This window comes from Pyxicephalus adspersus, chromosome 4 (genome assembly GCF_032062135.1).
Source record: "Pyxicephalus adspersus chromosome 4, UCB_Pads_2.0, whole genome shotgun sequence".
NCBI lineage: Eukaryota > Metazoa > Chordata > Amphibia > Anura > Pyxicephalidae > Pyxicephalus > Pyxicephalus adspersus.
Window position 1 is genome coordinate 117,041,624 of NC_092861.1, and position 27,961 is coordinate 117,069,584.

At 35.3% G+C, this 27,961-nt stretch overlaps 1 protein-coding gene across 3 annotated transcripts in view; it reads right to left on the reverse strand.

The window, feature by feature from the left end:
* Positions 1 to 468: 468 nt before the first annotated feature.
* The window catches only part of SYNDIG1 (synapse differentiation inducing 1), a 138,685-nt gene continuing 111,192 nt past the window's right edge, over positions 469 to 27,961 (reverse strand). For 2 of the 3 annotated variants that reach the window (XM_072409405.1, XM_072409406.1), the window contains one exon: positions 469 to 4,491. In XM_072409405.1, the coding sequence (XP_072265506.1) occupies positions 4,333 to 4,491 (159 nt within the window). In that variant the 3' untranslated portion in view covers positions 469 to 4,332. Of the gene's footprint in view, positions 4,492 to 21,419; positions 23,874 to 27,961 lie in introns of those variants that run through there. The other variant, XM_072409407.1, reaches the window with a different exon arrangement.

Consider the following 27,961-nt stretch of genomic DNA (forward strand, 5'->3'; position numbering starts at 1 on the left):
GGGGTCATCAAACTTTTTGGGCCACTAGGCCATTTTAGGGGTGGGCAGGAGCACACTAGGCCGGACTCTCTCGATTCCCAACCTAATGGCCCCGCCCCCACCAGGAACACCCCCTAAAGGGAAATCCCTATTAACCCCGGCCGGCGTTAACACGCCGCCAGGGTAAATAGGGAACATTCCCTCTCCTCCGTATGCATTGCGGAGGAGAGGGAATTCCCTTCAGGTAGCCACAGCAAGAGGAGGCTCAAGAGCTGCATGTGGCTCCGGTAGATTGTTCTGGCCTAATCCCGGACGGCATTAGGCCGGATGGGCCAGGGGGCATTAGGCCGAAACAAAAGGCCAGAGTTTGGGGACCTCTGATGTAGATCATGTTACACAGGCAATAAAAATAGAATGATATATATATATACATATATATATATATATATTCTTAAATCAAAAGCTAAGCTCATGAAATAAAAATTGAAGAACAAACAAAACATTGTCTTTATTACAACACATAACATACACTAAATGTACAATACATACAGATGCTAGGTATCCAATAACAGATACCACAGAATAAATTAACATTATATTACATGGGTTTCTTGAATTTGGTGAAACAGCTAAAGGAGGAGTCTTGTCATTTTGCATTACAATGGTCCACATTTACTTGAAACTGAAAATAAAAATTGCACATAAAAAGTGACATAGTGAGAAAAAAATGAGAAAAAATACAAATTGGCCTATTAAATTGTATGTTTGGCACATGAAAAAGGTTAAAGAACAGATAATATATTAAAGTAATGAAATTTTTTCTAGTTCTATATTTACATTGTTTGTTTCTTTCTTTACAAGTACTTATATCAAACACATTGTTGTTGAATTTTGTATGTAGAAAAAAACTTTTGCCATCTGTTTACAGTACTTGTACTTGGCATAGTAAATGAACAAATCTGATTGCACAAGTGACCATCAATTTAATAAATATATCAAAAGAGAGTTTCCAGTTTCCATTCTAAATGAAGGAAATTCTATTCAATCCATTAGGGGCAGGTTCTTCCTAACCTTGGCAAGGCTCAGCATAAATGAAGACCCCAGCAAAAACAAAGGGGCTCCACTGTCTAAATACACTTTAATGGCAGTACATGGCTCTGTAAAAGAAGGCAAATCTTTTTGGACCTACTTTAAATATCTTGAGTATAAACTGAGATTTTTTGCCCTCAAAATGCCATTAGAAAAAGAATCTCAGTTTATACTCAGGTGACACCAAGTGGCATGTCCTAGAACTGCATCTTCTATGGTTAGATCAGAATTGTCGAAGACAAATTGTAACATTACATGAGGACACTAGATTGTCTAGTTGCAAACAATAATGCAAAAAATAATTTAAGACCAAATGATTCATTATAACCAACTCAAAAATACAAAATACTTTACCCTGTAAAAAGAGAGAAACAAATATACAGGATAAATCCATATGTTTTTTTATTTTAACTCTTTTATATCAATGTTTAAAAATAACACACCATGAATGTATTTAATCCAAAATGTTTTATTGGCAGTTTTATTAATTACTGATTGTTAGCAGTGATGGCCATGTTTTGTGTCCTAGGTTTATTCTCGAGTCAAAGTATTTTACCTGGTTTTTTCATGTAAAAGAAGGTACTTTGGTTTATATTCAGATTGGCTTATATTCACGCATACCTGAAAATTACTCTCTTTTTTGAAAATAAGTATCTTTATCCCAATGAGTTAGCTAAGTGTTTTGAGCCAAAATATTTAAAATAGCATAATATATATTTCTACATATTTTATGAAATATATATTGGAACCAGTCATCTGGATGGACACTGCAGGATGTTTGTGTGTAATATTGAGCCCTTTAGCCACTCAGAGATGCCACATGTGTTTTTATTGCCCAAGGATAGCCTACATAGCTTACCAATTTACACCCTTTGTTTCTGAATGATAAATGGATATGATAGCACCAGCAGCCTTCAAGGAAAATTTCATGTTAACTACAACAATAAACGTATAATCACTACACCATTTTCAGTTTATTATTGTAAAAAAATATTTTTCCATTTTATTCTGCATCCACTATGTAGATGTTTTCTTGTGATATGGCAACTTGAGTGTAGTGTGTACATTTTATGCAGAATCTAATTTCCTGCTCATCTGACTAGCTCACAGCTTTTTCCAAAAGCCAGCATAGAGATTGAAGTTAAATTAGTGGCAGCTGCAATAGGATCATAAAGGAAACCTAAACTGAGAAAAAATATGGTGACAGAAATAAATGCCATTGCTCATGTTCTTTTTTACTTTAGCACCAAGACTGCTTGGATAGTGGTATCAAACACGCAGAAATTCCAGGATATAGTAATTCATCAGAAGAATCCACAATACAATATGCTAAAATGCTTGCAATATTCATTACAAAGCTATAACATATTCTGTAATAAGGACAGGGAAGGATTCCCTTTCAGTGAGCAGTGCGCCAGATTCTTGTAAGCTACCTGCTACACTCAGCTCTGAAACAGATATTTGACTGACACAGTGTTCTCCCCAGCCCCTTTTAGCAGGGCGCACCACCCAGCACTTTTCAGCAACCACCCGGCTGTTTTTGGGTGGTTACTGAAAAGTGACCCACCTACAGCTTCTTACCACCCAGCTTAAAAAAAATCCCGGGAGAACACTACTGACAGCTGGTAAAAGCTATACAATGCATAATTAATGATTTGATAGGCAGTGGGAGGGAATCTGATATCTACATACTAGTTTTGCATTATTGTAGCAAGGGATTGTATCCAGAAAGAAAATAGGGGAGCAAATGTAGGGATAATGCATAATTAATGATTGATAGGCAGTGGGAGGGAATCTGATATCTACATACTAGTTTTGCATTATTGTAGCAAGGGATTGTATCCAGAAAGAAAATAGGGGAGCAAATGTAGGGATGGTAATAATCCCCTGAACTACTTCTTTTAAGGGGGTGTGGGGTAGTGGGTCTTGAGTCTTGGGCAATAGCTTGGTTTGACCCATCAACATGAAGCTGGCTGTGTATTTTATGGCTAATTATATTTCGTATCATGAGCGAGTGGAAATTATTTAAGGGCATCTAATGTCAAAACCAGCACTGTAGGATTTAATAAAGGGTACTTGATCTTGATTCTCCTCCTAGTATTGTTACTTTTTGGAATAAATACTTGTGATGAACCTGTTGGAACCACTTATGATCAATGTCAGAATGTTCTGAAAGAGCTGATTTGTCAACCTTGACAAAGCCAATAGACATTTTTCCGCCAAAATGACTGGTTCGAAGGACAAATAATATATTTGTTATTATTAGTTTATAATACAAATAATAGATGAATGCTTAGAAAGCAAAATCCATTGCTTCATTTGCGCAATAAAACAAAACCAGGACCTGATCTGAACAGTTAAGTAAATAATAATGACTTATTAAATATGCCTTGTAATACAATGCTCTTGGAAATATGTTTCTTTGACCATAGTAGGGTGTCCCAGTTCTGCTTCTGTAATATATTTTGAAAAGGCTGTGTAGCTAGTCATTTCTGTTTGACAAACAATCATTTTGTTAGTACATGTGTGATAAAACTATTTCTGGAAATTTTTGCAATACACTAAAACTCTGTTGCAAAAACTGCAGGTCCCTGCCTATGTATTTAATTTCAAAATATATAGTTTATAATATAGCACTGAAAAATTGTTTGCTTCTGAACATGCTCAATATCATTTCAACTCAATTAACAATCAAAGTCAACAGAGCTTATACAGTTGAGATTAAGTCAAAAAAGGCCAGAGTTTTTCATGCTGATTTACTGAATGAAAGGTTGCTTCATAACTTGCCCAGGGCCAGACGCTAATGGATTTCATCAGCCCATGAGAATGAATTATGAAGTCTAGTATTTATATATTGCTCTTTTTTTTTTTAAATTACAAGGCAAAAACGCTGGTTTACACAGAAATGCATGAAGTCATACTTGCAGTCATAGCCAAGAAGCGAGTCTACACTTTAATGGTTGTCATTTGACATTTTATAAGTAAAAAAAAAAAAAAAGTCTAGGCAATTTTTAAATTATTTGATTGCTTAGCATGATTGCAAGACATATGAAGAAGGAACAAAGAAAACTCATGATGAAAACAGAAAATACATCCAAACAGAAGGTACATCCAAGGAAACTTTGATTCCAGACTGTAGGACATCTTTCCTTGGTAGTCCAATACTAGGAGACTCCATGTCTTGACTGTATTGACTTTCTATGTCTAGTCTTGTGCCTTTCCATCATTTATACCTTGTTTTGTGAGTCATATGTTTTGATGTGTTCATAAATGGTTGTTTTTGGAAAGATAGGCTATAAGAGCTACAGCTACTCCAACATATATTCCTGTTCCTATAGTGATGGATAGTACCGCTAAGAAGAGTGCTCGTCGGGAGCTGGAACTTGCTTGATGAAAGTCACCTTTGGCTACTGCTTTGTTTGTCTGTAATTAAGAAAAAAAAAACAGAAAAAATATTAAAAAGTGCAGAATAGCAGAATAATAACATTTCCAAGCCAAGATTATTTTATTGTTGGCTACAAAATATTAGAAGATCATAAACAGGTTCTAACAAACATGAATATTCATCAGGACACATCACAGAGAATATACAGTCCATAGCAATAATGTTCACAATATATGTAAGCCTAACGTAAAAACAATCAACTTCGGTGCATGGAAAGGATTTATTGTGTCCGTCAGGTATATCAAGTATGAAAACCTCGGAATTAAAGCGGTTCATTCTGAGGTCTTCCTGTCTGTTGAGTTTAATCTTACTTGATTTAGGGTGATGGGTACACAGAATCCTTTCTATGCATGGAAGTGGATGTTTGTTTTAGTGGCGCATATATTGTGAACAAGGATATTACATGGTGTAATAGTTCATTATTCAGAGGATGTATTGAAAAACTAATTGAAGAATATCGAATATATACTAGAAAGGAAGTGTCAACATGGCCAAGATAGTAGAATGAAAAGTAAAGTACATCAATACCAAAGACATTGGCAGTATTACTCTTTGATGAACCATTAATTAAAAATAAAACTGCTAACTGAGCAATTTCTCAGAGCCTTTAAGTATAAACATCAAAAAAGATATTTTCTTGCCATCCCTAGACAAATCAGCATCATTTGAAAAAAAATGAGAATGAATTAATGACCAAGATCACATTCTGATATCTGAATTTAGAAACAAGAAACTTTTTATGTGTAATAGTACCAATATTCATTTGATAAAATGTTTAGGTAAATAAAAAGTTTAATTATTAGGATCTATATACTAGACCTGTTGCACTGTACCATCAAAAGGGAATCAGAAGGAGCTACTGCATGTAAACATATATGATATAAATCTGGCAAATAGTAAGACCCTTTTTAATGTAATGATAATGAAACAAGTGACTTCAGTTCCAAAAAATATCAGTGCCTAGGGAATGCTTGACCCTTCTGAACTTTGAGAACTTCAAGGATATATCTTCCGCTCTCCTCCCATTAGTGTCTTGTCTTCTATCTACACTGCCTCTCTACCTGTATAATCATATTGGTCAGACAAGTTTATCATGCATAGTGAATATTAACGTAATTTACATTACTTATTAAATGTACAGATTCCCAACAACTTATATTAAAATCGTATTCCTTCCAAGAAAGGCTGCCTTTTTCTGTCCTCCTCACCTATTGCTAAAGCCTATTTCTATGTTGACTACATCAAACACTACATCTATATTTTTGCAAAATTACATATCCTTAAACATGTGAAAGGTGACTGGCTTGGGTAGTGATGTTAATAAAAAAACTCTATGCCCAAACAGTTTTTCTAAACAAGGCATTCAATTCTACATGATTGGGAAGTAAAAAAGAGGGTCTGCCATGCTAACAAACAACAAAATGGCCTTATGTTTTGTAAAACTGCTGGTGTAGTCTGCAATTTAGACATGAATGCCAACAAAACACCTAATCAATATTTATTAAATGGGCATGGACTAGTACTTATCTCCCATAAGGTGAATTTTTGTCTCTCTTAACAACTCTAAGTGTAGATAAGTATAACTATTAACATTTTTGATTCACCTTAGGCACCCATGCCTCATACTACCAAAATGATAATCTAAAGCATTGAATAGATAATATGGGCACCCATAAACCCCAGTACCTAGAACGATACTACTACTCCTCTCCAATTGATCCCACCTTACTTTTCTGACTAATAAATACTCATACCAATTAGCAGTCATATAAATAGCACCCCTCCACTTGTGAATACCAATGTCTGTTTTTGTCATTAAATAGCAACCACGACTTTCTCCTTCACACTAAATACCTCTTTCAGTGTTGGGCAATCCCAAGGATGTCACATCAGTATCAATAATACACTGGAGGTTATGATCCCTAATTTTTTCAATTACCAGTCATATGCCCCTACCTGGTTATACAGTATACCTTTTGTATGTTTTAAATACATTCTAATACATCATTTTTTTCCCACCCACACTTACTCTCCACTTTTATCATTTAACTATAAAGCGCATTTTTATTAGTTTACTATAAGACTTTGAATTTCTTTATTTTTAAGATACCCAGGAAAGAAAAAAATAAGCTTCCTAGTCCTTTGTGATATTATATTATAATGTTATTAATTATTAACATATCTTAATAATGTAACATTATATACTATGGAATCTGGAAACATTGCATTTTCTTCCTCTTCACTAGCATAAAACAACAAATTAAAGGAAAACATGCACCTTTCATAAATAATTTAGAATTTTTTAGTCTAAGTTAGAGGTAAAACATATAAATGAGGAACGCACAAAATATCACATCAGGCATCACAGCATGAACTATGCAAAATCCTAGGAGTCATGTAGATGTCAAAGGCAATTTGTGTTATAAAATATATTCTGCGTAACAGGTAGCTTTTATAAATAATGTAGCAGAATGACACAATGTGATTAGAATGATGGTATTATAAATAAATGTACTCTCCTAGTCCCCAGACCTATTTCTTTCAGCAGTACTAGCAGTAGTAGGGGGCAACCTACCTCATATTTGCCCACCCTGAACAATAACCCAGCACATTTGCTTGGGTAACCACTCTCATCAATAGGAAAGGCTGCCTCTAGCACAGTTAAAAGGTAGCATTTTGCTGAATAAGAACAAAGGTTGACTATTGTTGAATGCGGACATCACAACATACTCAACCAAACAATTTCTAAGGATGCGCCCACTAGATCACAAACATCTGCATTTATTTTCAGTCCTAGAAAACAGATCCCATCATAACATTGTTCCAGGCATTCCAGGGTCTATTTATAAACCAGTGAATCTGACATTCAGAAATTTTTTTCTGCAGGTGAATCTTCCAAGTGCATGTGTTTTGTGTATGTGTTTGTACAGAGATTGATTTCCCATCAGAGAATATCTGGTAAAAATCACATTCAGTGCTTTAAAAATAGACCCCTTAGTATACATTTAGTGAAAAGACATCTACACATCGGAAGTCATGTGTAATTTAAACTATAGTTAACAAGTGGGATTCTAAACAAACAGCTAATACACAACTGAAATACCACCTCGGGAAGGAAAATAAATTTTGACATCCTAAAAAAAATCACACACCACCACCGTGTGACTTACAGGGCTCCCATACCAAAGATGGGTTCAACCAGACCAACCAGAACCCCAAAACACTGCTTTTGAGGACCCCAAACTACAAACCCAAAAAAAACCCCTATCCCTTTACAACATATTGGAATGGTGGGCAGGTAACGTTCCTTCTCCCTGTCCTGGTAAGAAGGACAATCTATTTCCTATTTCCTTACTTTCCTCTCTCTTCACTCCACCCCCCCCCCCAATTTTCAACCCCCAACTTCCTTTTTTACCTGCTCCCCAGAATACTTTACCCTTTTTATATGTAGTCATGCAGGCCCTCTGCCTACATTCAACTATTTCCATTCCATAAACTAAATTTAGGTGGGAAGTTAGGGAATACCCAGCTTATAGATTTAGCGCCATCTGATTTCCACCTTTTTGGACTGCTCAAAGAAGCTTGAAGGGGAACATTTTCATGTGACAATGTATAAGCAGCCCTGCATCAGTGGCTATGCTCTCAACCAAAACCTTTTTTTGCTGATGACATCAAAAAGTTGGCACGATGCTGGGAAACAAGCATTGCAAAAGTAGGTGGCTGTAGAAAAGGGATGTAATTTGCTTTTGAAATTCTAAACGGTAAAAAAGTACTTTTTAAAATATAACTGTTTTGGCAAATGTGTTTTAGAGCTTGTGCTGATGAGTTTTTTTGCAACTTGCAGCTACCATCAATTTAGGGTGCTTCTAGGATGTTCAAAAATTTATTCCACAGGGACTGGTCACTGTGTGTGCATTTGACTGGGTTTAGGTTGCTTGTGCATTCCAGTGGACATGTATGGGGAGGAAGGAGTTTCTAAAGGAAACAAAAGTCTACCACGTTGGCCTTTTTTTCTAAACTCCTGAATCCACAGTTCTTTCTTTGATCTGGACAACTATTATTAGAAGTCTGGGGTCTTTTCTCACCAACTGATTAATTACATAAACTCTTGGCTAAGAATAATCATTAACTGATAATCTGGGATCCTCACCCATACTCAAATGCCTAATTATCAAAGCCGTGCAATTAGGTGTGACATGTATTGGGCCACTTTGGGCTAAAAACTCTTAGCAAAGGCTGCTTAATATTTTTTGGTGGATTTTTCTTTGCAGACAACCAGCTTCCTTGGCTTACTGAACCGTTAGAAAGTAATTTTCAGGTCAATCTTTTCTTCAATTTAGTAATTTTCACATACACCCAGGGATGTTCTTAGATTAGATTAGAATTGGAGTAAACTATATAAACTGCATGTCCCCTCCGCATGTTTATGCAATCAGTTGAGACTTGTTTTTCACAAAAATGTTAGATACAGGTATTAAAAAGGTCTTGTTTGTCAGCTGCCTGGTCTGAATAATTTAGAATTGTTTATTGAAATATGTGTCTTTATATTTATCGTCAGCAAGCAGTATAAAGAATTATTCTTAAACAAAAAAATCACAAGTCTTTGATTTATTCTACCATTAAAACAGTTTGTATTTAGATATCCACAACAGTACTAAGAACTTCTAAGGAAGATCATGAATAAGATTAGGTCCTGGCAGAGCTCCACACTCTGGACTAAGTCCAACTTTCCATATTTGTTTCATATCCAATCTGGGTTAGTTTGTATCGTCTGGTGGAAAAACACCCTTTATAAGTAGTGGGCTAGTAAGCAAAGAGGACATTTTAGCAAATACATACATATATATAAGATATGTATATATAATATACAGTTAGGTCCATAAATATTTGGACAGAGACAACTTTTTTCTAATTTTGGTTCTGTACATTACCACAATTAATTTTAAATGAAACAACTCAGATGCAGTTGAACTGCAGACTTTCAGCTTTAATTCAGTGGGTTGAACAAAAAGGATTGCATAAAAATGTGAGGAACTAAAGCCTTTTGTTACATAATTACTTCATTTCAGGGGCTCAAAAGTAATTGAACAAATAAAAAAGCTGAAAATAAAATGTTCATTTCTAATACTTGGTTGAAAACCCTTTGCTGGCAATGACAGCCTGTAGTCTTGAACTCATGGACATCACCAGATGCTGGGTTTCCTCCTTTTTAATGCTCTGCCAGGCCTTTACTGCAGTGGCTTTCAGTTGCTGTTTGTGGGCCTTTCTGTCCGAAGTTTAGTCTTCAACAAGTGAAATGCAAATTGAATTGGGTTCAGATCAGGTGACTGCCTTGGCCATTCAAGAATATTTCACTTCTTTGCTTTCATAAACTCCTGGGTTGCTTTGGCTGTATGTTTTGGGTCACTGTCCATCTGTATTATGAAAGGCCTCCCAATCAATGTGACTGCATTTAGCTGGATTTGAGCAGACAGTATGTCTCTGAACACCTCAGAATTTATTCGGCTGCTTCTGTCCTGTGTCACATCATGGATAAACACTATTGTCCCAGTGCCACTGGCAGCCATGCACGCCCAAGCCATCACACTGCCTCCGCCATGTTTTACAGATGATGTGGTATGCTTTGGATCATGAGCTGTTCCGCACATTCTCCATACTTTTTTCTTGCCATCCTTCTGGTAAAGGTTGATCTTGGTTTCATCTGTCCAAAGAATGTTTTTCCAGAACTGTGCTGGCTTTTTTAGATGTTTTTTTAGAAAATTCAATCTAGCCTTTCTATTCTTGAGGCTTATGAGTGGCTTGCACCTTGCAGTGCACCCTCTGTATTTACTTTCATGCAGTCTTCTCTTTATGGTAGACTTGGATATCGATACGCCTACTTCCTGGAGAGTGTTGTTCACTTGGTTGGCTGTTGTGAAGGGGTTTCTCTTCACCATGGAAATGAGTGGACGTCCAGGTCTTTTGGAGTTGCTGAGTTCACCAGTGCTTTGTTTCTTTCTCATGATGTACCAAACTGTAGATTTTGCCACTCCTAATATTGTAGCAATTTCTCGGATGGGTTTTTTTTGTTTTTGCAGCTTAAGGTTGGCTTGTTTCACCTGCATGGAGAGTTCCTTTGACCGCATGTTGTCTGTTCACAGCAAAATCTTCCACATACAAGCAGCCCCCTTCAAATCAACTCCAGGCCTTTGATCTGCTTAATTGATAATGACATACCAAAGGAATTGCCCACACCAGCCCATGAAATAGCCTTTGAGTCAAATGTCCAATTACTTTTGATCCCTGAAATGAAGTGATTGTGTAAAAAAAAGGCTATAGTTCCTCACATTTTTATGCAATCTTTTTGTTCAACCCACTGAAAGAAAGCTGAAAGTCTGAAGCTCAACTGAGTGGTAATGTACAGAACCAAAATTAGAAAAAAAAGTTGTCTCTGTCCAATTTATGGACCTAACTATATATACATATATATTAGTTCAAGGCACAAGGTTTGCTGCTTGGCTTGAGTTGTCTGTCAACTTACAACTTATCTCGGGGTAGAAAAAAGTTGCTAAAACTGGTAACCCCAAGTCACACTCAGGGTTGGAAGGTTAGTAAAGAGAGCGCTTACCTGATCCGCTGGGGTCCCGCGCCCTCCAGCGCCGCGATCTCCGTCTTCTTTCTTCTGCCTGCTTCTGTATCAGATGAGTCACCGGGGGAGTTCCCGGTGACGTTGGTGCATGTGCAGGTCCTGGCCGGGCGGGGCGGGAAATTCAAAATCCATTTGTATTGCATGCAATACAAAATAACTGTATTGAATGCAATACATTAGATTTTTATGTGTAAAAGCAGTACATTGTTTTCAAGAACATTTATTTTACAGTATATATATATTATTATGAGTATATTATGTATATATTTTTTTAAATATATAGATTTTTTAATTTATTTAAACTTTTCAAACTTTATTTCAAGTTTTACAGAACTTACTTCAAACTTTATTATACTCATACTATTATATTATACTGTAAAATAAATTTTCATGAAAAACAATGTACTGCTTTTAGACATATAAACCCGGAAAGAAATGAACTGCTAGGGAGGTTAACTGAAGAAGCAGGTTAGCTACGGTAAGGATATATATTGTTGAAATGTGAAAACATATCTTTTTTTATTTATTATTATTATTATTTGTATTAGGTATAGAGATTATAGAGTTCTTTAAAAGGCTTTCTTACAATGCATTCCAAAACTACGTGGCCTATTGTGTCAAAGCACATTACACTTGCACATGATAAATGTGTGCAATAATATACTGTTTTTTATACTTAGCACCAACATTACATACATCTTGTGTACATATGACTTTTTTTATTACTAATTAGTGTATAAAGTGCTGCATATACTGTATACTGTTAGTGTATAGTGTGGTGTTAGTGTGGTGTCAGTTAAACTGAACTGACAGGCACGAATTGCTCATTGCTCAAAAAACCCCTAGCAAACTCTGGATGAACCCTTGTTGAAAAACACTGGTGTACATTATAGGACTAGGTATATAATACTAGTGTACATATGTTGTGTGTATAGTCTTAGCAAGTAATAAATACACATTTTTGGTTAACAATTACAGAAAATATGCATTTTTTCAGTTTTACTGCAAGATAACTATAGGGTAGAAAACAAAGCCCTATTTGTCCTGACAAAATGTGTTGGTTAGACTAAAAATGAATAAGTTATTTTTAGTTACAGGTTACAGTAATACGATAGAGGTTTGGTAACTAGTTGGGTAATAAGTGGTAAAAATGCATGTAAAAACATAAGATCACAGATCTAACAATATATTTGCTTGAACTCCCAACTGCAATAATTATTTCACTTCAATATTTCTTCTAGAGATTGAAAATTAGGAGGGCTTATCTCAACATGTTTTTCAGCCCATGAGTCTACTTCCCCTGATGGATATTAGATACAAAATATATACATTTATCATATTAACACATCATATAGTTTTATTTATATTGCCAATTATTTTCAGTAATCTAATATTCCCATCCTGGAAGAACTCATATGCTGGAAAATGTGTTGAGATAAGCTCTCTTAATTTAACTCCTCTGGAAGAAATATTAAATTAGATCTTAGCGCAAATAATAAACTCCCTACGGCCTCACTCTAAATTATAGCTGGTATAAAAGAAAAACTAAAACCTAAATCTCTGGTTATGATTCTTCTTTCTTCCTCTGTTTACAGGCAGAAGGGTTCTTGTAACAGCTAGGTTCTCCCGTAATCCAGAAAAGGACACAGTGATATCCAGGAAATAAACCGCAGTGATATCTGTGCAAAGGGACTGTAGGGGAACCACCAGCATGGGCACATTTGCAGTGTATGATACTTAGGTATTTCTTGCTTTCCAAGGTACAGAATAACACAAAAAGCAGAAGGTAATATGGGGGGGGGTATCATAAAAATTAAAATAAATAAAATATGGTCACCAACAGCTATAAAAACCTGACAGAGTTTGTAACTGTTCCACCTCTTTTTAAAGTACTGGCTGAAGTTGGACTTTTAAATTTTACTAACAAGCATAATTTACTTTTTTCTCATTTGCCATCATGTAGCAAACATTATGTTATACATTGGCACATGCAGTGAACCATCATGTGTTTTTGCCAATCGTCTTGATTTTAATTATCTTTCACCAAGCTATAAAGATTCCTACAACGTATAAACTCCCACATAACATATACAACAGTTTAGCTTTAATCGCCAGTCTCCATGGACTATTTAGCGGTAGACTGAATGACTTTGTATTACTCTACATAAACTGGAATTGTAGCTCAAGGTAAATCCTCACAAGTGACATTCCCAAGCTTTTAAAAAACAGATTATACTTATTCAAGCACAGTAGTATCTTTGCACATTTAATTATATTATGGGAATACAAATTCTATTTTTTAAAGCTTAGCTTATGCCTTTTATTTTACCAGTTTATGTGTAACATCAGTTTAAACCCAACACCAGTTAAAACCTTTTTTTATTATAAAAATATTTTTTACATATAACGGGAGAGGTTTTATCCAGTTATAGGTCCATCTTTGAAAGCCCCATGGCCTTGACCACTCACCAAATTATTCAACTGTTAAATACCAGAGCTTCTGTTGGAGAACTTGATGCTTGCTTATTTGACAGTATTAAGTTGCCCATGGCATGGGGCTTAACCCCAACTTTGATACCCAAATAAACCTTTCTACAGATAAGCACATATATTTTCATCACTACAAGGTTTTCCAAATATCCATAGTGTTAAGGATCTATTTGAATAAATTGCACTATGGTAACTAGTGGTACAACTGCAGTACCACAAAACAATTTAACAAATACTCATATACAACATTACAAAGCACAATGTTTGTTATGGTTGTTGGGAAAATTAAGTAAGTAATATTTTCTTCACTGGATTCTATTTAAAATGAAAGGACAAAGGTATTGCAGTGCATGATAACATAATTTGAAGCACAAGCATTACTGCAGTCCAGTATACCATGAATGAGCATTGTTGCCACAGTCCATGCATGCAGCCCTTAGTAATTGAAATGCTAGTAGGATGATATTGTTAGGTTTTAAGATTAAATGGCAATTTAAAGGAAGGCCAGAGTTCTGATTGCACAGAATTGTGCCTTTCCGATTTTACTGGCCCATACATTTTAAGTGAAACTCCAGCTTAGATGGAAAGGAGAAGGGTTGAATCCCACTATCAGGTTTTTATTGTGTCCACTAGGGGAGATTTCTCCTTATTGTTGTCCATCTGAGACAACAGGAAAAGTAAAAGTCTGAGGAAATTCCAGTTATTGGAACCAATGTCCAAACTGGAAAGCTTATTTTACTTCTTGTTCTAGTAACAACTTTTTTAATGTATTAACTTTTTTTCTATCATTTTGTTCCTTGTAACAGAGATCACCTGGAAGACCACTTACATGTGAGCATTGACAGCAATTCCTACAGAGCCTAGATTGTAAGCTCTTAGGGGCAGGGTTCTCTCCCCATCCTGTGTCACTGTCTGTACCTATCAACCTTTGCAACCCCTATGTATTGTAAAGCGCTGTGTAACAAGTTGGCGCTAAATAAATCATTTTTATTATTAATAATAATAATTATAATGTTTATTATTAATAAAGAGCATACATTTTGGTTTTGTATATATTCTTTGTTGTGGTTTTGTTGGATTTACAACAGTTAAATTGGAAATTGAACATGAATATTTAATATCCTAAAACTGAGGCTTCAGGTGGATCTTTTCAACTTTTTAGATTCTCTTTTAGAATTTTGAAAAATCCTTTTGTTTAAATAGCTCAGTAGCTCAAGGTGAAATTTGCACACACAAGTTAAAGAGTAAAACATTGATCCCCCTTTCCTCAATCCCTTTCCCTTTCATTCTTTATGTATAGCTCCCTCTCAGACTTACAGAATGACTGAAAGGAGATTAATACAGTCGTGCTCAATTTTTAGAACCTCCTATATTGTATTAAATGTTTATTTTGACACCAATAAAAAATATCAGTTTAAAAAATATAAGCTGAAGTTGATTAAAAACCTTTTAGTTTTAATACGTTGCCTTTATTGTTAAAGGGCTGAATTGCCAGCAAGCCTTCCATTGTGCACTTGTATGGTGAAATATAACCCTGACACAATGATAGATTATTATCTCTTTCTACGCCTCACAACTTCATGCTCAAATACGTCATCTTCCTTTTAACACAGAAGAATGCTATATATGTGTCTATTAAACGGGAACTATGAAATATTATTTATTCATCTGGGCAGACTATATTTATAAACTAGCACTGTATTATTAATCTTGTACCCTCAACATCGTCTTAAGATTCCTCACATTTTGCTATCATATGTTCTGGATTCAGTGTCAGAAATGTGTTAAGATGTTTTATTTATCAACTGTGGAAATCTCTTTGAATGTATGAAAACACTGTGATCATCCTTAGCTGAAGTAAAAGGTTTAAATAGACTTGACAGAGATCAGAAAATGTATAGACAGACAACATTTTCCAAGTAAGTTTTAGTTGCCAAGTAGAGTCTTGAATCTTAGTTTCTGTAAGTTCAAAGGTAAACCACAAAGGTATTGCTTTAATTACATTTATTTTTTATGTTTTTAGAACATTTAAAAAAAAGAAATAAAAAATGAACACAAGGTGGACCCATGCCGTGGGATTTACTTTCAGGTCTTCGGGAACCCCTTCAATAATTACTATAGGCACAGCTCACCGTACAATAGCTTGATGGTCAATTGGAAGATTGCCTCTTACAGATTGCTGGCCAGTGGGAAGACTGCCAACCTTACAGAAGGTCAAAAGTGATCACTGGTGTCAAAAATAATAATTGCGATGAACAAAATGCTTATTACCTAAGGAAACCCCTAACATCTTCTGGAGGAACCGGAGGCTTCCATGAAACCCTGGTTTAAGAATACTGCTCTAGACAGCTCCCTCTGAAAACTGTAGGGTAGTTACCAGAAGAGTGGGGTGGCAAATAGGCAGGAGTTTATTTTTCAGCAGAGCAAATAACAATAAAGGTGAAATGAATAGAAAAGTTGGTTTGAATCTTGATAGACTGAATTCAGAAATTCCGAGTTGGAAATGGTATTTTTCTAATATACCATACTATATCTGTCATACACAGGTACATATTGGATCTGAGTTCTGATCTGAAGTTGGAATAGCTCCAATCCATGTCAGAATCCACTTTGATTGGAACTATATGATATAAAAAATGAACCTAGGGCTTTTTCTTCTGTTTAAAATGGAAATATATAACAATGATATGCATTTTTTTTAATATCAATATTATAATTATTAATAATTAACAGTATTTATATAGTACCAACATAATATAGAGTGCTGTACATTAAATAGGGGTTGCAACAGATACAGACAGGGAGGAGAGGACCCTGCCCAGAAGAGCTTACAATCTAAAAGGTGGGGGAAGTAGCAGACAGTAGAATAATATCTACCTATGTAAACTAAAATCATGTTTTAAAGTCCTGAATATAATACATGAAGAAAGACAATATAAACAAAACATTCCTTTCAAAGTAAACTTGCAATGAACACTAAGCATGTAATTACAACATGTATAAATTAAGGTAATTTTCAATGTAAACTGTATGTTAAAACCATAAACTGTGCTTATACATGAAGCTGAAGCGTAGTACAGATCGTGACTTTTTTTTTACCTAAGAAACTGCAGATTCAGCTAAAAGGGGCAAACATGTTGTCAACAGATGCAAATATACAATGCAAACAAAAATAGTTGTATTTTCTAAGTTCTCATTATGCAAGTAATTTTACATGACCAGCTCAAACATTCTAGCAGTAGATTGCAGAGAAAAGTGTAGCCATACAAAAAAGTATAGATTTTTTTTAATTTTTAAATTTTGATGCCTCAAGAACAAACAGTGTTTAAAGTATCCAGTTTTATCTAAAAAGTAGCTCCAGCCTGAGTAGGAAAGACTATCACCTGCCAGGATGCTGAAATGAAGGAACTTGTTAATGTGAGCAATGACTTGTTAAAAAGTCAGGCAAAGCCAAATTTTTTTTTTGTTAAGTAAATCCGTGACACTCCTACCGTATGGGTTATCCTGCTTTAACAACCCCCCCCCCCACAAACACACCATACACACACTATTAAAAAAAATATTGCAGTCTACCAAACCTTAGCCAAAGTAGCTGTATTAGGTAAATTCTTACAGGCTCTTCTCCCTTTATTTACACGTAAACCTCATAATACTGGAACATACATATGCCTACCTTTGTCCATTTCCAATACCTGGGGTAAGGAGTTTATCAGTAGTTTACAGAAAAGAGATAACATTGTTTTTGCTTTTTCTTCATATCATAGGAACTGACAATGACACTGAGCTGCTGGGTAGATCAACAGGTATTTTCTATAGCTGCCAAAAATTGTTCTTAGCCTCTAAATGAAAACAGATGCAGCCACCACATCAAATGCGTAGTAATCTGCAATATAAACCAATTTTGTTTTTGGATATACATATGTTTATACATACATTTACATGATACATAAGGTAACCAGTAGCAGCAATGACCAATAGGGAGACATAGGAGACATAAGTCGGTAGGTCTGACTTTTACAAAAAAAGTTACAATCTGAATGTAATGTCAGCTAACTTTATCTCTGAATCTTCTAAACATTTTTCAATAAAGGTAATCTTTGCTTTGCTAAACTCAGTCTCAGGTTTGTGACTGTCTGATTTTGTATGACTTAAAAAAAGATTTTGGTAGTAAAGATTCCAATACTATTTAGGAATCAATATCAGTTCCCAGCAAAAAGTCCTAAATACAAGGCAGATTCTATCATGCATATCAATAAACAAGTGCAGATTAATATGCTTTACACAGGGTGGGATTGGTAATGAAAAAGACAGCTCTTGATGCAGTTTTCTTGTTGAATTATATTATAAATAAATAAACCTGAATGTCGCATAGGAAAATATGTAGTGCTGAGGTGACTAAGACACTCCAAAGAGCACATAAAATATTCCATTAACGTTCTAACGCACAGAACATTTCATATTGCTTCTCAGCTGGATTATTATTGTAATAAAATTCTAGATCACAAAGGCCACTGGAGACAATTAGGTCATTTCAGCTGCCGTTTTCTGAAAAATAATACATTGCAGATTTGGTAAAAATCAAAGTATAACTTTTGTAATAATATTTCAAACAATAACTATACCCCCTTGTATTAGGGGGGTCTTGTATATGTCAGTTTGATTTTTTATATCTTAGTTGTCCTCTTGTTGCATTTAACTTTTTTTAAGCCCCTCACTCAGTATCTTCCATATCAGCCAGAAAAGCTTTTGCTGTGTCAATGAGAAAATAGTTATTTGTGAAATATGAAATTGTGAAATCTTCTCATCTACACAAAAACACGTGTCTAGCCTTTACAATTCAATATTGCTCCTCCATGGCCATCAGTGTATATTTTCTATGGCCTCACAGTGATATTTTCCAAAATCCTGGTACAAAACTCAACTATTCAAAGTGCGAATACATTAAAGCCTAAATACCGCCAAGCATAACCAAAATTTCCTGTGAAAAAAACAACACCGGCCAGCACAAGGGCACCTGTACAAAGAAGATAACTGCTAAAACATGGCTTCAAAAACGTAACTTTTTGGTGCCCCATTATATAAAAATGGCCACTATTACAATTCACATACTTCCAGATGTGTGAATTCCCCCAACACTTGCTGTAGATTCTTCCACCAGCTTGTACATCAGGGCAGGATGTACCAGCCAGCAGAAGAAACCGGGGTGAGTGATGAGGCAGCAGGTAGCCAACCCATCTGACCAGAGAAATGGCTTCAGCTGTTTTTATTGGAAAATGTGTTATTGTTCATTGGAAAGATAAGTACATGACAGTTTTTTAAGTAGGTGTTTCCTGTATGAAAGTACTAGTAGGTTTTCTTTATTGGTACAAATGTACATTAGGGCTCATTTATATAACAGTATTGGTTGTACTACAAAAAAATAATCTACACGTTTACAAAGCCCAGCAAGATGCTTTATATATGTGCTTTGCTCTGCACCAGCTCGGAACTCCAATCAGGTAATAGTGCATTCCATCATTGAATGACTGATGAAAAAATGTCACATATAATAATCAGCTTTGTGATTGAAAGGGGGCAGGTTATATAGGGGTTTTGCTCGATACACACCACAATCCATGCCATTTAAAAAAATGGTAAACCTTACAAAAAATTCTGACCCTTCACCACTAAAAAAGGCAAATCTACCCAACAAATGTTTGAAATTTTAAAAAAGATTTATTATTTACCTGTTTTAATATGTCAAATATATGAAAAAATCACCAATGTCTATGAGGTGAAGCAGAGAGTGCCATAGGCACTTAACATTCCCTATAGGCATATCTTCCTGGTGCACAGTGATTGATTTACTGCTTTAGAAAAATGCTCCCAAGATTATAGGGAAACCAAGCAAATAGTGTGTGTGTGTGTGTGTGTGTGTGTGGGGGGGGGGGTGTAAATAAATGAAACTGAGTAGATACAAAAGTAACAATGTTACTTTGTACTTCTAATAGGCCTTGTCCAACTCATACCTCATAAACACTGTGCAGGTGGGTTTATTTCTTGCAAGCAACAGCTTGATTACTTGCTGTAGGTAAACTTTCAGCTGTCTACACACCCATATTCTACAACTGGCCAAATATTCATATACTACTGAAAATTTGCTCTTATATTTCTGTTTAATTTTGCATCTCCAATCAAATATACAGTATGTTATTTGATTTTATATTCTAGTACTAAATCCATCAAAAAAGATTATTTAATACTAAATATTCCTATTTATTATGCAAAGGCTTTACCAAGTTTTATCTAGTTGCATCCAAGTAATCCTTTCAGTCATTTTACAAGTCTACATTATTTCCTGACATATATATATAAAGCAACAGTACACATTTTCAAAAAAAACAGTACTCTCCTTGAGCTGCAAGCTATAGGAAGTACTTCCATAGTCTCTTTTACCCTCGTGGTAAGGCTGTAAAGTACATAGGAAGGTAGGAGATTGCAATAGTGGGTTGATCTGTATTATTCTTGTACATATGGCCCAGAATCTACTAAAATCTACTCAATGGCCCAGATTTATTAAAGCTCTCCAAGGCTGGAGAAGATACACTTTCAAGTGAAGCTGGGTAATCCAGCAAACTTGGAATGGATTTCCTAGTCATTAGCTATTTTTTAGCAAATGTTTTCAATCCAGGACCAGATCCATTGCAGATTTTGCTGGATCACCCAGCTTCACTGATGAAAGTGTATTCTCTCCAGCCTTCAATAGCTTTAGTAATTTAAGGCCAATAACACTAAGGTTTGATGGTGACCTTGACTAAGGTCTGTAAGGAAATGAAGGACTTGTTAGGAGGAATACAATGATCTCTTTGAAAGGTATTGAATACAGACAGATGTTACATTTAAACACTTTTAGCATGTATGTACATATCTTAACTGATGCTAGCTCCACTTTAAATCTTGTAATTAACAAGTTATTTCATTCATTATGTTTTAGCAGTATATTAACCTCCCTAGTGGTAACCCCGAGTGTGACTTGTGGTAGAAAAAAGTTGCTAAAAGCAGTAACCCCGAGTCAGACTCGGGGTATGTAAACCTATTGAGGTAATAGTAAATTGAGTCTTACCTGATCCGTCGGGGTCCTGCGCCGTCCATCGCCGAAATCTTTGGCTTCTCTCTTCCTCCGGCCGGCTTCTCAATCTGATGAGTTACCGGGGAGTTATCGGTGATGTCGGTGCGTGTGTACGTTGCCGCCGGTGCGGGAAATTCAAAATCTATTTGTATTGCATTCAATACAAGATAACTGTATTGAACGCAATGCACTGGATTTATATGTCTAAAAGCAGTACATTGTTTTCAAGAACATTTATTTTACAGTATATATATTAGTATGAGTATAATATGTATTTTAAAAAAAATTTTTAAAAATTAAAAAAACATTTTTTTTAAATATATATATTTTTAAATTTATTCAATTTATTTTTTTTACATGATTTTGTCTTTCATACTTTATTATACTATTATATTTTACTGTAAAATAAACTTTCATTAAAAACAATGTACTGCTTTTAGACATAAAACCGGAAAGAAATGAACCGCTAGGGAGGTTAAGTCTATACACGTGCACTTACAAGTAATAAAATATAGGCAACATATATCTGTAATTAAGTTATCTCACAAGGTTTGTTTTCGGCTCAGTATTTCAGCCCATGCGTGGTGACAAATGCAGTTTCATTTTTGGAAAGTGTAGACCATGCACTGACGTACAAATACCTAAGCATACAAGCAGTAATAAAAGGAAATGACACCAGATTGTGGATGACAACAGGTTTATTTATATTCTGTACAGTGTTTTACAATTTGACTCATCATTTACAGTTCTAAGCTTTAAGATGTTCAAGTAACATTTCATTTCAAGATTTTTTTTTATTACAATCATATTAGCGATAAATTTTCTAAACAGTTTTTAGGCTTACTTAAAGATTCGATCCATTGTATGTAAATAAATTAATTTAAAGACAGTTTGGCAAAATATGTTTAAAACAAAAATGGAATACAAGCTTATACTGTATGTAAAGCCTGCTGACATTAAAGTCATAATTAGTTTAGACAGTAAATTTAGAACCTAAATAGCTTTATAACAATAGACTTTATTAACCAATACTTTACTTCCCACCTAAACAAGACAAAAAGGACATATAAAAATATTTTTATATGCACGTCCACAAAATTACATTTATTTTCTTTACAAAAAATGCACATCTGCAATACTGTATATGTGGCATATTATGTTAACAACTCATATACCTATATAGAACTAAACAGGTTACATACTAATGTGTGCTTACAAAGACATTCATTCATTTTTGTCCTTGGTATCATAAAAGGGAAATTTAGAATTTATTGTTACCCTTATAATTTAATGAATATGCATAACTTTTGATACAAAGTTAAAGCATTGCGAACTAACCCAAGTGTGGATCTTAATTAATCTTTTATTTGTTTTAAACACATCTATATAAAATTGTGTTACTGTACTTTGCATGCTGTCAGCAATCTTTGCTTTAATAAACAGGCACATCAATGCAATACAACATACTTGATTCAGAAAGCGTGAAAAAAAATCATAAAATTGCAGATTGTCCAACATAAAGAAAAAGCAAAACAAATACCTTATGCTGTACTGCAACATTTTTTGGAATGTACGAGGATGCGTATCTGGCAAGAGGTGCTGTACAATCTGTAATCGTTATATTATATACTACATGATTTAGGATCACATCAGTGACATGCTGTCTCAGCTCACAGTGTCTTTAAAAGGTACATAAAAAGTCAAACTACTGAAGTTAGAAAAGCTAATAAAATCTCCATAAATTGTTAAGACAGTCTCAGGGTATACCAAACCAGGTCTGTCTCTGAGCTGTGCCTTTCCCTATAAATCTGCTATTTATTAAATTCCAATAACAAAACATTCTAATCTAGTGACTATTCCTACCTGTAATATTTACTAATTTTGTGAGTATCCACAGAAAATGATTAGATAATTAAAGTTAACTACTAAATTCAAACTTATCTGATTTTACTTCCTTTTTACAAATTATAATCATAATAAGGATCACTCTTTTAAGACCTGAAGACCTGCCTTGAAGACTAGATGTTTCTGATACCAATTTCGGCAAAGGAAATCTGACCCTTCCTAAAGCCAATTCATGTTATCACTATGCTTACATATGCATTTGGTACTCAATTACTTTATTTCACACATTGGGCCTGATTTATTAAAGCTCTCGAAGGTTGGAGAGAATACACTTACATCAGTGAAGCTGGGTAATCCAGTAAACCTGGAATGGATCTGGTCCTGGATACAAAACATTTGATATCAAATAGCAAATGACTTCCAAAAAATCCATCCAGGTTTGCTGGATCACCCAGCCTCACTGATGAAAGTGTATTCTCTCCAACCTTCGAGAGCTTTAATAAATCAGGCCCAGTGTTTAAAAAAATTGCTTGCGGTGCTCATATGTTAATATCAATCCAAAAATACGATGTAATAGTGCAAACTCAACTTTATGATATTATGACCTACCAGGTCATAGTATCATAAAATCAAATAATGCCCAATTTATACTTTGCACTATTAATACTGCTTCAGTAACGGATTGTTACAAACATTGAAATATGCCATAGGCTGGAAGATCAAGTCCGAAATCACATCATGATTTGATTGAAACAGGATTTGTGATGAGTTACTGCATGTTTCCCACTGCTCTTTGCACTGCCTTATTGGGTAATCCTTTCCAAGCATTTATTTTGTATTAGGAGGATAAAATAAAGAAATCCACCTAATGCTTTACTAGGAGAAGGGTCAGACATTTCAGAACATCTATGCTATCAGGTATTTTAAAATCAACAGAATCTAACACTGTAATGTTACTTGTACAATATTTTCAATGTGAGCCGAAGGCAATTTATTGTATACAGTATCTAGATGAAGATTCGTCCTCGTCCACAAAATTCAACAGTGATGTAATCTCTGATGGAATCCCATGATTTTGATCTGGGATTTAGTTTCCGATAGTGCCTGTCCACTTTTACAACACAAAGCAATCCAGTGGGATGAAAAAAACATGCACACATTAAGGTAATGAACAGAATCCCACCATGCAGTCCTAATGATCATGAACAGAGCTAGCTCTACACAATCAATAAGTTATTTTCTTTTTCTTGTTTCAGTAAAAGCATTTTTTCTGCCGATCCATCTTCTTTCTGTAAGAAAGAACAGAAAAAAAGAATGCATGTGGGAGTTTTATATTCAGTCATTATAACAATCTTTAATTTAGATTCAGCTGCTTTGCTAAATATGAGTTATCTAGTGCAATGTTTTACTTATCACGCTGTTAGAAGTACTTAATTGCATTTTAAATACAGTTGGAAAATTGATAAGCTTAAATTTCTGAAATAACAAGAATGATGAGAAAGCATATCTAAGTCAAGTAAAGGCATAGTGTAGCATTGAAACAATACCTTATTCCAACATATAGGTTTTTTAGGGGGCGGAGAATGGTTCAAGGATTAGGCCCAATAGGGCTGAACCTTTAATTGGACTTGAAAGTGTAAATTATAAAGTTGTAAAGTGTAATTTGTTTAAAAACTGCTATGTAAAGCAAGGCTTCATCCATGCCTGGTCTTCCCTGGTTTCTGACTCCTTCTCCCACCATTCTTAGACTGGATATTCCACACCCTCAGCCAATATTATGTGTGATGGGAAAGTGGGCGGGTTGTATCCAGAGACGGGAGATGTGTATGGGAGACATGGACTGCAGCTCTGGCTGGTGTGCCCCCCCAAGCGGGGTCCTTCTCCTGACCCTGGTGTGGGGTGCACAGGCCAGAACTGCGGAGCACCGCTGGTCTTCGTGCTCTCAAAGCCTACCTATCAGTCGGCCAAGGATTGTTTATCATAAAACATGCTGATATATCCTTCAGCATAATGCACACAAATTACCAAACTCCTGATGTAATAGTGGCCTTGATTGTTTCAGCAACTACACTTATATTCTAATATACTAAAATAAATTATGTATATATTTTAAGCAGTATCACGTTAATGTTTTAAGTAACTGTCTTTGCTCCTTGCCAAGTAATTATGGTTTGCATTACGCTTATACAATCGAAAACAGACCACTGTCTAGACAAATTTACACTCTGTTTTTATCCTACATTTTATAATTACAGCCAGGCTATCTAAACTGTGCACATTTATAAAGTGTTTTTTTCCCTCTTCCATAGTGATTGTGGGTATGAAATATGAATTAAAAAATTCATGGCTTTTATAAGTTGATTATTTATCTTGTTGATTTTTAGGGGTTAAAACATTTATTAGTTTAGTAGGCCTGCCATTATGAATCCACTACCTACAGTTATCTAAAACAAACTGATTTTTTGCTATGCTGTTGCAAATTGTCTTACCTTTATATCCTAACAGCACTTCCTGTTGCATGCTGACACCACTAAGCCATTGGTTTTCAATTATCATTTGTCAGTTGGAAGTTAGGCTGCCTATCTGGTTTATCAGATAAGTACCAGATGGCCAATGGAAGCTTGCAAGACAGGGTGAAAATGTTGCTGATATTGTAAAACAGTAACCTATCATTGTCAGATTGCTGTTACAGGATCTTCTGCTAAGACATTTTGCAACAGATACACAAAAAAGTTTCTAAAACTGTATACAGCAAGAAAAAAATGGCTAAAAGTAGTGAAATATTGATTTTTTTAGCATTTTTTTCTACAGTATGCTTCTTACTGAGCACAGTAAGGACAGATAAGACATGCCCGCGTTAAATGATCATTGCTCAGCCCTGAATAAAAGACCAGGACTGAGTATAATAAATGCGGCCTGTAAACATCTCAGTCAATGGGCCTGATTTATTAAAGCTTTCCAAGGCTGCGGAGGATATATTTTTATTAGTGAAGCTGATTGATCCAGCAAACCTGGAATAGATTTCTTCAAAGTCTATTTCTAGCAAATGTTAACTGCAAATGTTATCGGGCAGCACGGTGGCTCAGGGGTTAGCACTCTGGCCTTTGCAGCACTAGGTCCTAGGTTCAAATCCCAGCCAGGACACTATCTGCATGGAGGTGCATGGGTTTCCTCCGGGTACTCCGGTTTCCTCCCACATCCCAAAAACATGCAGTTAGGTTCATTGGCTTCCCCCTAAAATTGACCTAGACTACATTAATGACATATGACTATAGTAGGGACATTAGATTGTGAGCTCCTTTGAGGGACAGTTAGTGACACAACTATGGACTCTGTACAGCGCTGCGTAATATGATGGCGCTATATAAATACTGTATAATAATAATAAAATGTTTTGAATCCTGGACCAGATCCATTTCAGGTTTGCTGGATCACCACAGGTTTACTGATGAATAGTGAAATTTTGCATTCTGAATCTCTAAACCCAAAGCTGAACAAAAGGAAAGCAAAAACACCTTATATAGCATTATCTAATTGGCTCCAACAGGGCAGAAAAAACCCTAAATACCAAAAGCAATGGGGTAATCACTGGATTAATGTGTTAATGAACTAAATAAGAGAGCAATAAGGTCTTACCCCCTGCTAGAAAGGCCTGTGCTGAGTGCCATAACTGTGTAAATCTTAGGATTGGATGTACAGAAATGCAAATGCTTTGGCAGGTAAACCAGCTCCCCTTTGAGTATTAAATATTTGTATTTAGCAATTTTTTCTTTCTTTAGTGAACTTGGGTGATTCATAAAACCTGGAATGAATCTGGTCCAGGATGAAAAACATTTGCTAATAAATAGTAAATTAAATCTATTCCAGGTTTGCTGGTTCACCCAGCTTCACCATTTAAAGTATATCCCCTCCAGTCTAGGAGAGTTTTAAAATATCAGTCCCACGGTATCAATTACAAGCCTGTAGAGCACAGTCATGTATTGCTGGTTAGTAATAAAACAAAATCATTAAACAATCCATTTGTCTAAATATATTTATTGGCAATGATACTAGACTGGTGCAACAGAATTTATGAAACCACTTACCATTTTACAGAATTTTACAGAAAAAAACGTTTCTAGCCCATAAAACAATATCAATATCGGATATCCATTAAATTGCATTTCTAGAGAATGCCGACTCCTATGCCAGATCACGTGACGACACAGTAACACCTAAACGCTGCCCCAAGCTCCCCCTAGAAAAGTTTCCAGTTGGAAACATTTTTTACATGTTTTTATTGCTTGGATTCCTAATATAATGAAATAATAATGTTCCAAATTTGTAATACACTCCCCTAGTGTGTCCTAATTTTCAATTGTCTTTGTTTTATGCCTCAACTGTCTAGGGCCCCAACGTTTCAGTAGCCACCCCAAAACAGCTGAATGTTTAATGTAGAGTGCTGAATGGAGGGCTGGAGAGGTAACTGCAGTCAACAGGAAAATGCTATTTGCTTTTGTTGCCAGTGGGAAGGATGCCCTTATACATTAGTAATCACAATGCCACCTTTCAGACAGCTGAAAAGGTCCTTGGTTTCATGCAACTGTTTCCGCCAACTGGTTTTGTTCATGGCATTATCGAGCCACAGCCTAAAAATCCCCTGGACACTTCTGGAGTAACCCTGGTTAAGTATGACTATTCTGGAAGTACCACTATCCTAGGATCACCACAATATTTAAAGTGATTCCCCTCACAAAACTGTACTATTATATTCTCTTTAGGATTTGTACGGTAATGGTGGTATCCAATCAAACCCAACTGCATTAGCTTGTTACATGGTCACATTTTACATATGGCACATATTCTATTGCAACCTTTACATTGAAGTATAAGTTCACTCATGAGATTGAATAATATGTTAAATTATATTCAATAGCCATTTATTCTGCATCCTTTACTAAACTGTTGACATATGGATCCTCAATGTCAACAAACACAAACAGCTCCTGGAATAAACCTAACCTGACTGTAACTGCAAGTCAGACCAATACTATAAAGGCTCCATCGAAAAGACAGTGGGGAAGTTTTGGATTTGTTTTATTTATTTGACATTTTACCATCGGCAAACAGCCTAATACACAGTTTGAAAAGATATGTGTTTACTGTTTCACCTGCCAAAATGTTTGTATTATGTAAATTTTTATTTCACCTGCCAAATATTTGTAATTTGGTCCAACCAATGATACATACGACTCTCAATCTGGTTCGACAATATAACTTCCTATGTGAAGCTAATACATTGTACAGGAATCAACATTATCACCAATGTCAAGGATATTTCCAGCTGTTTATTGAGGCAGATTTTTACTTGGTATTTACCTTGACAGGTTTGCAATTT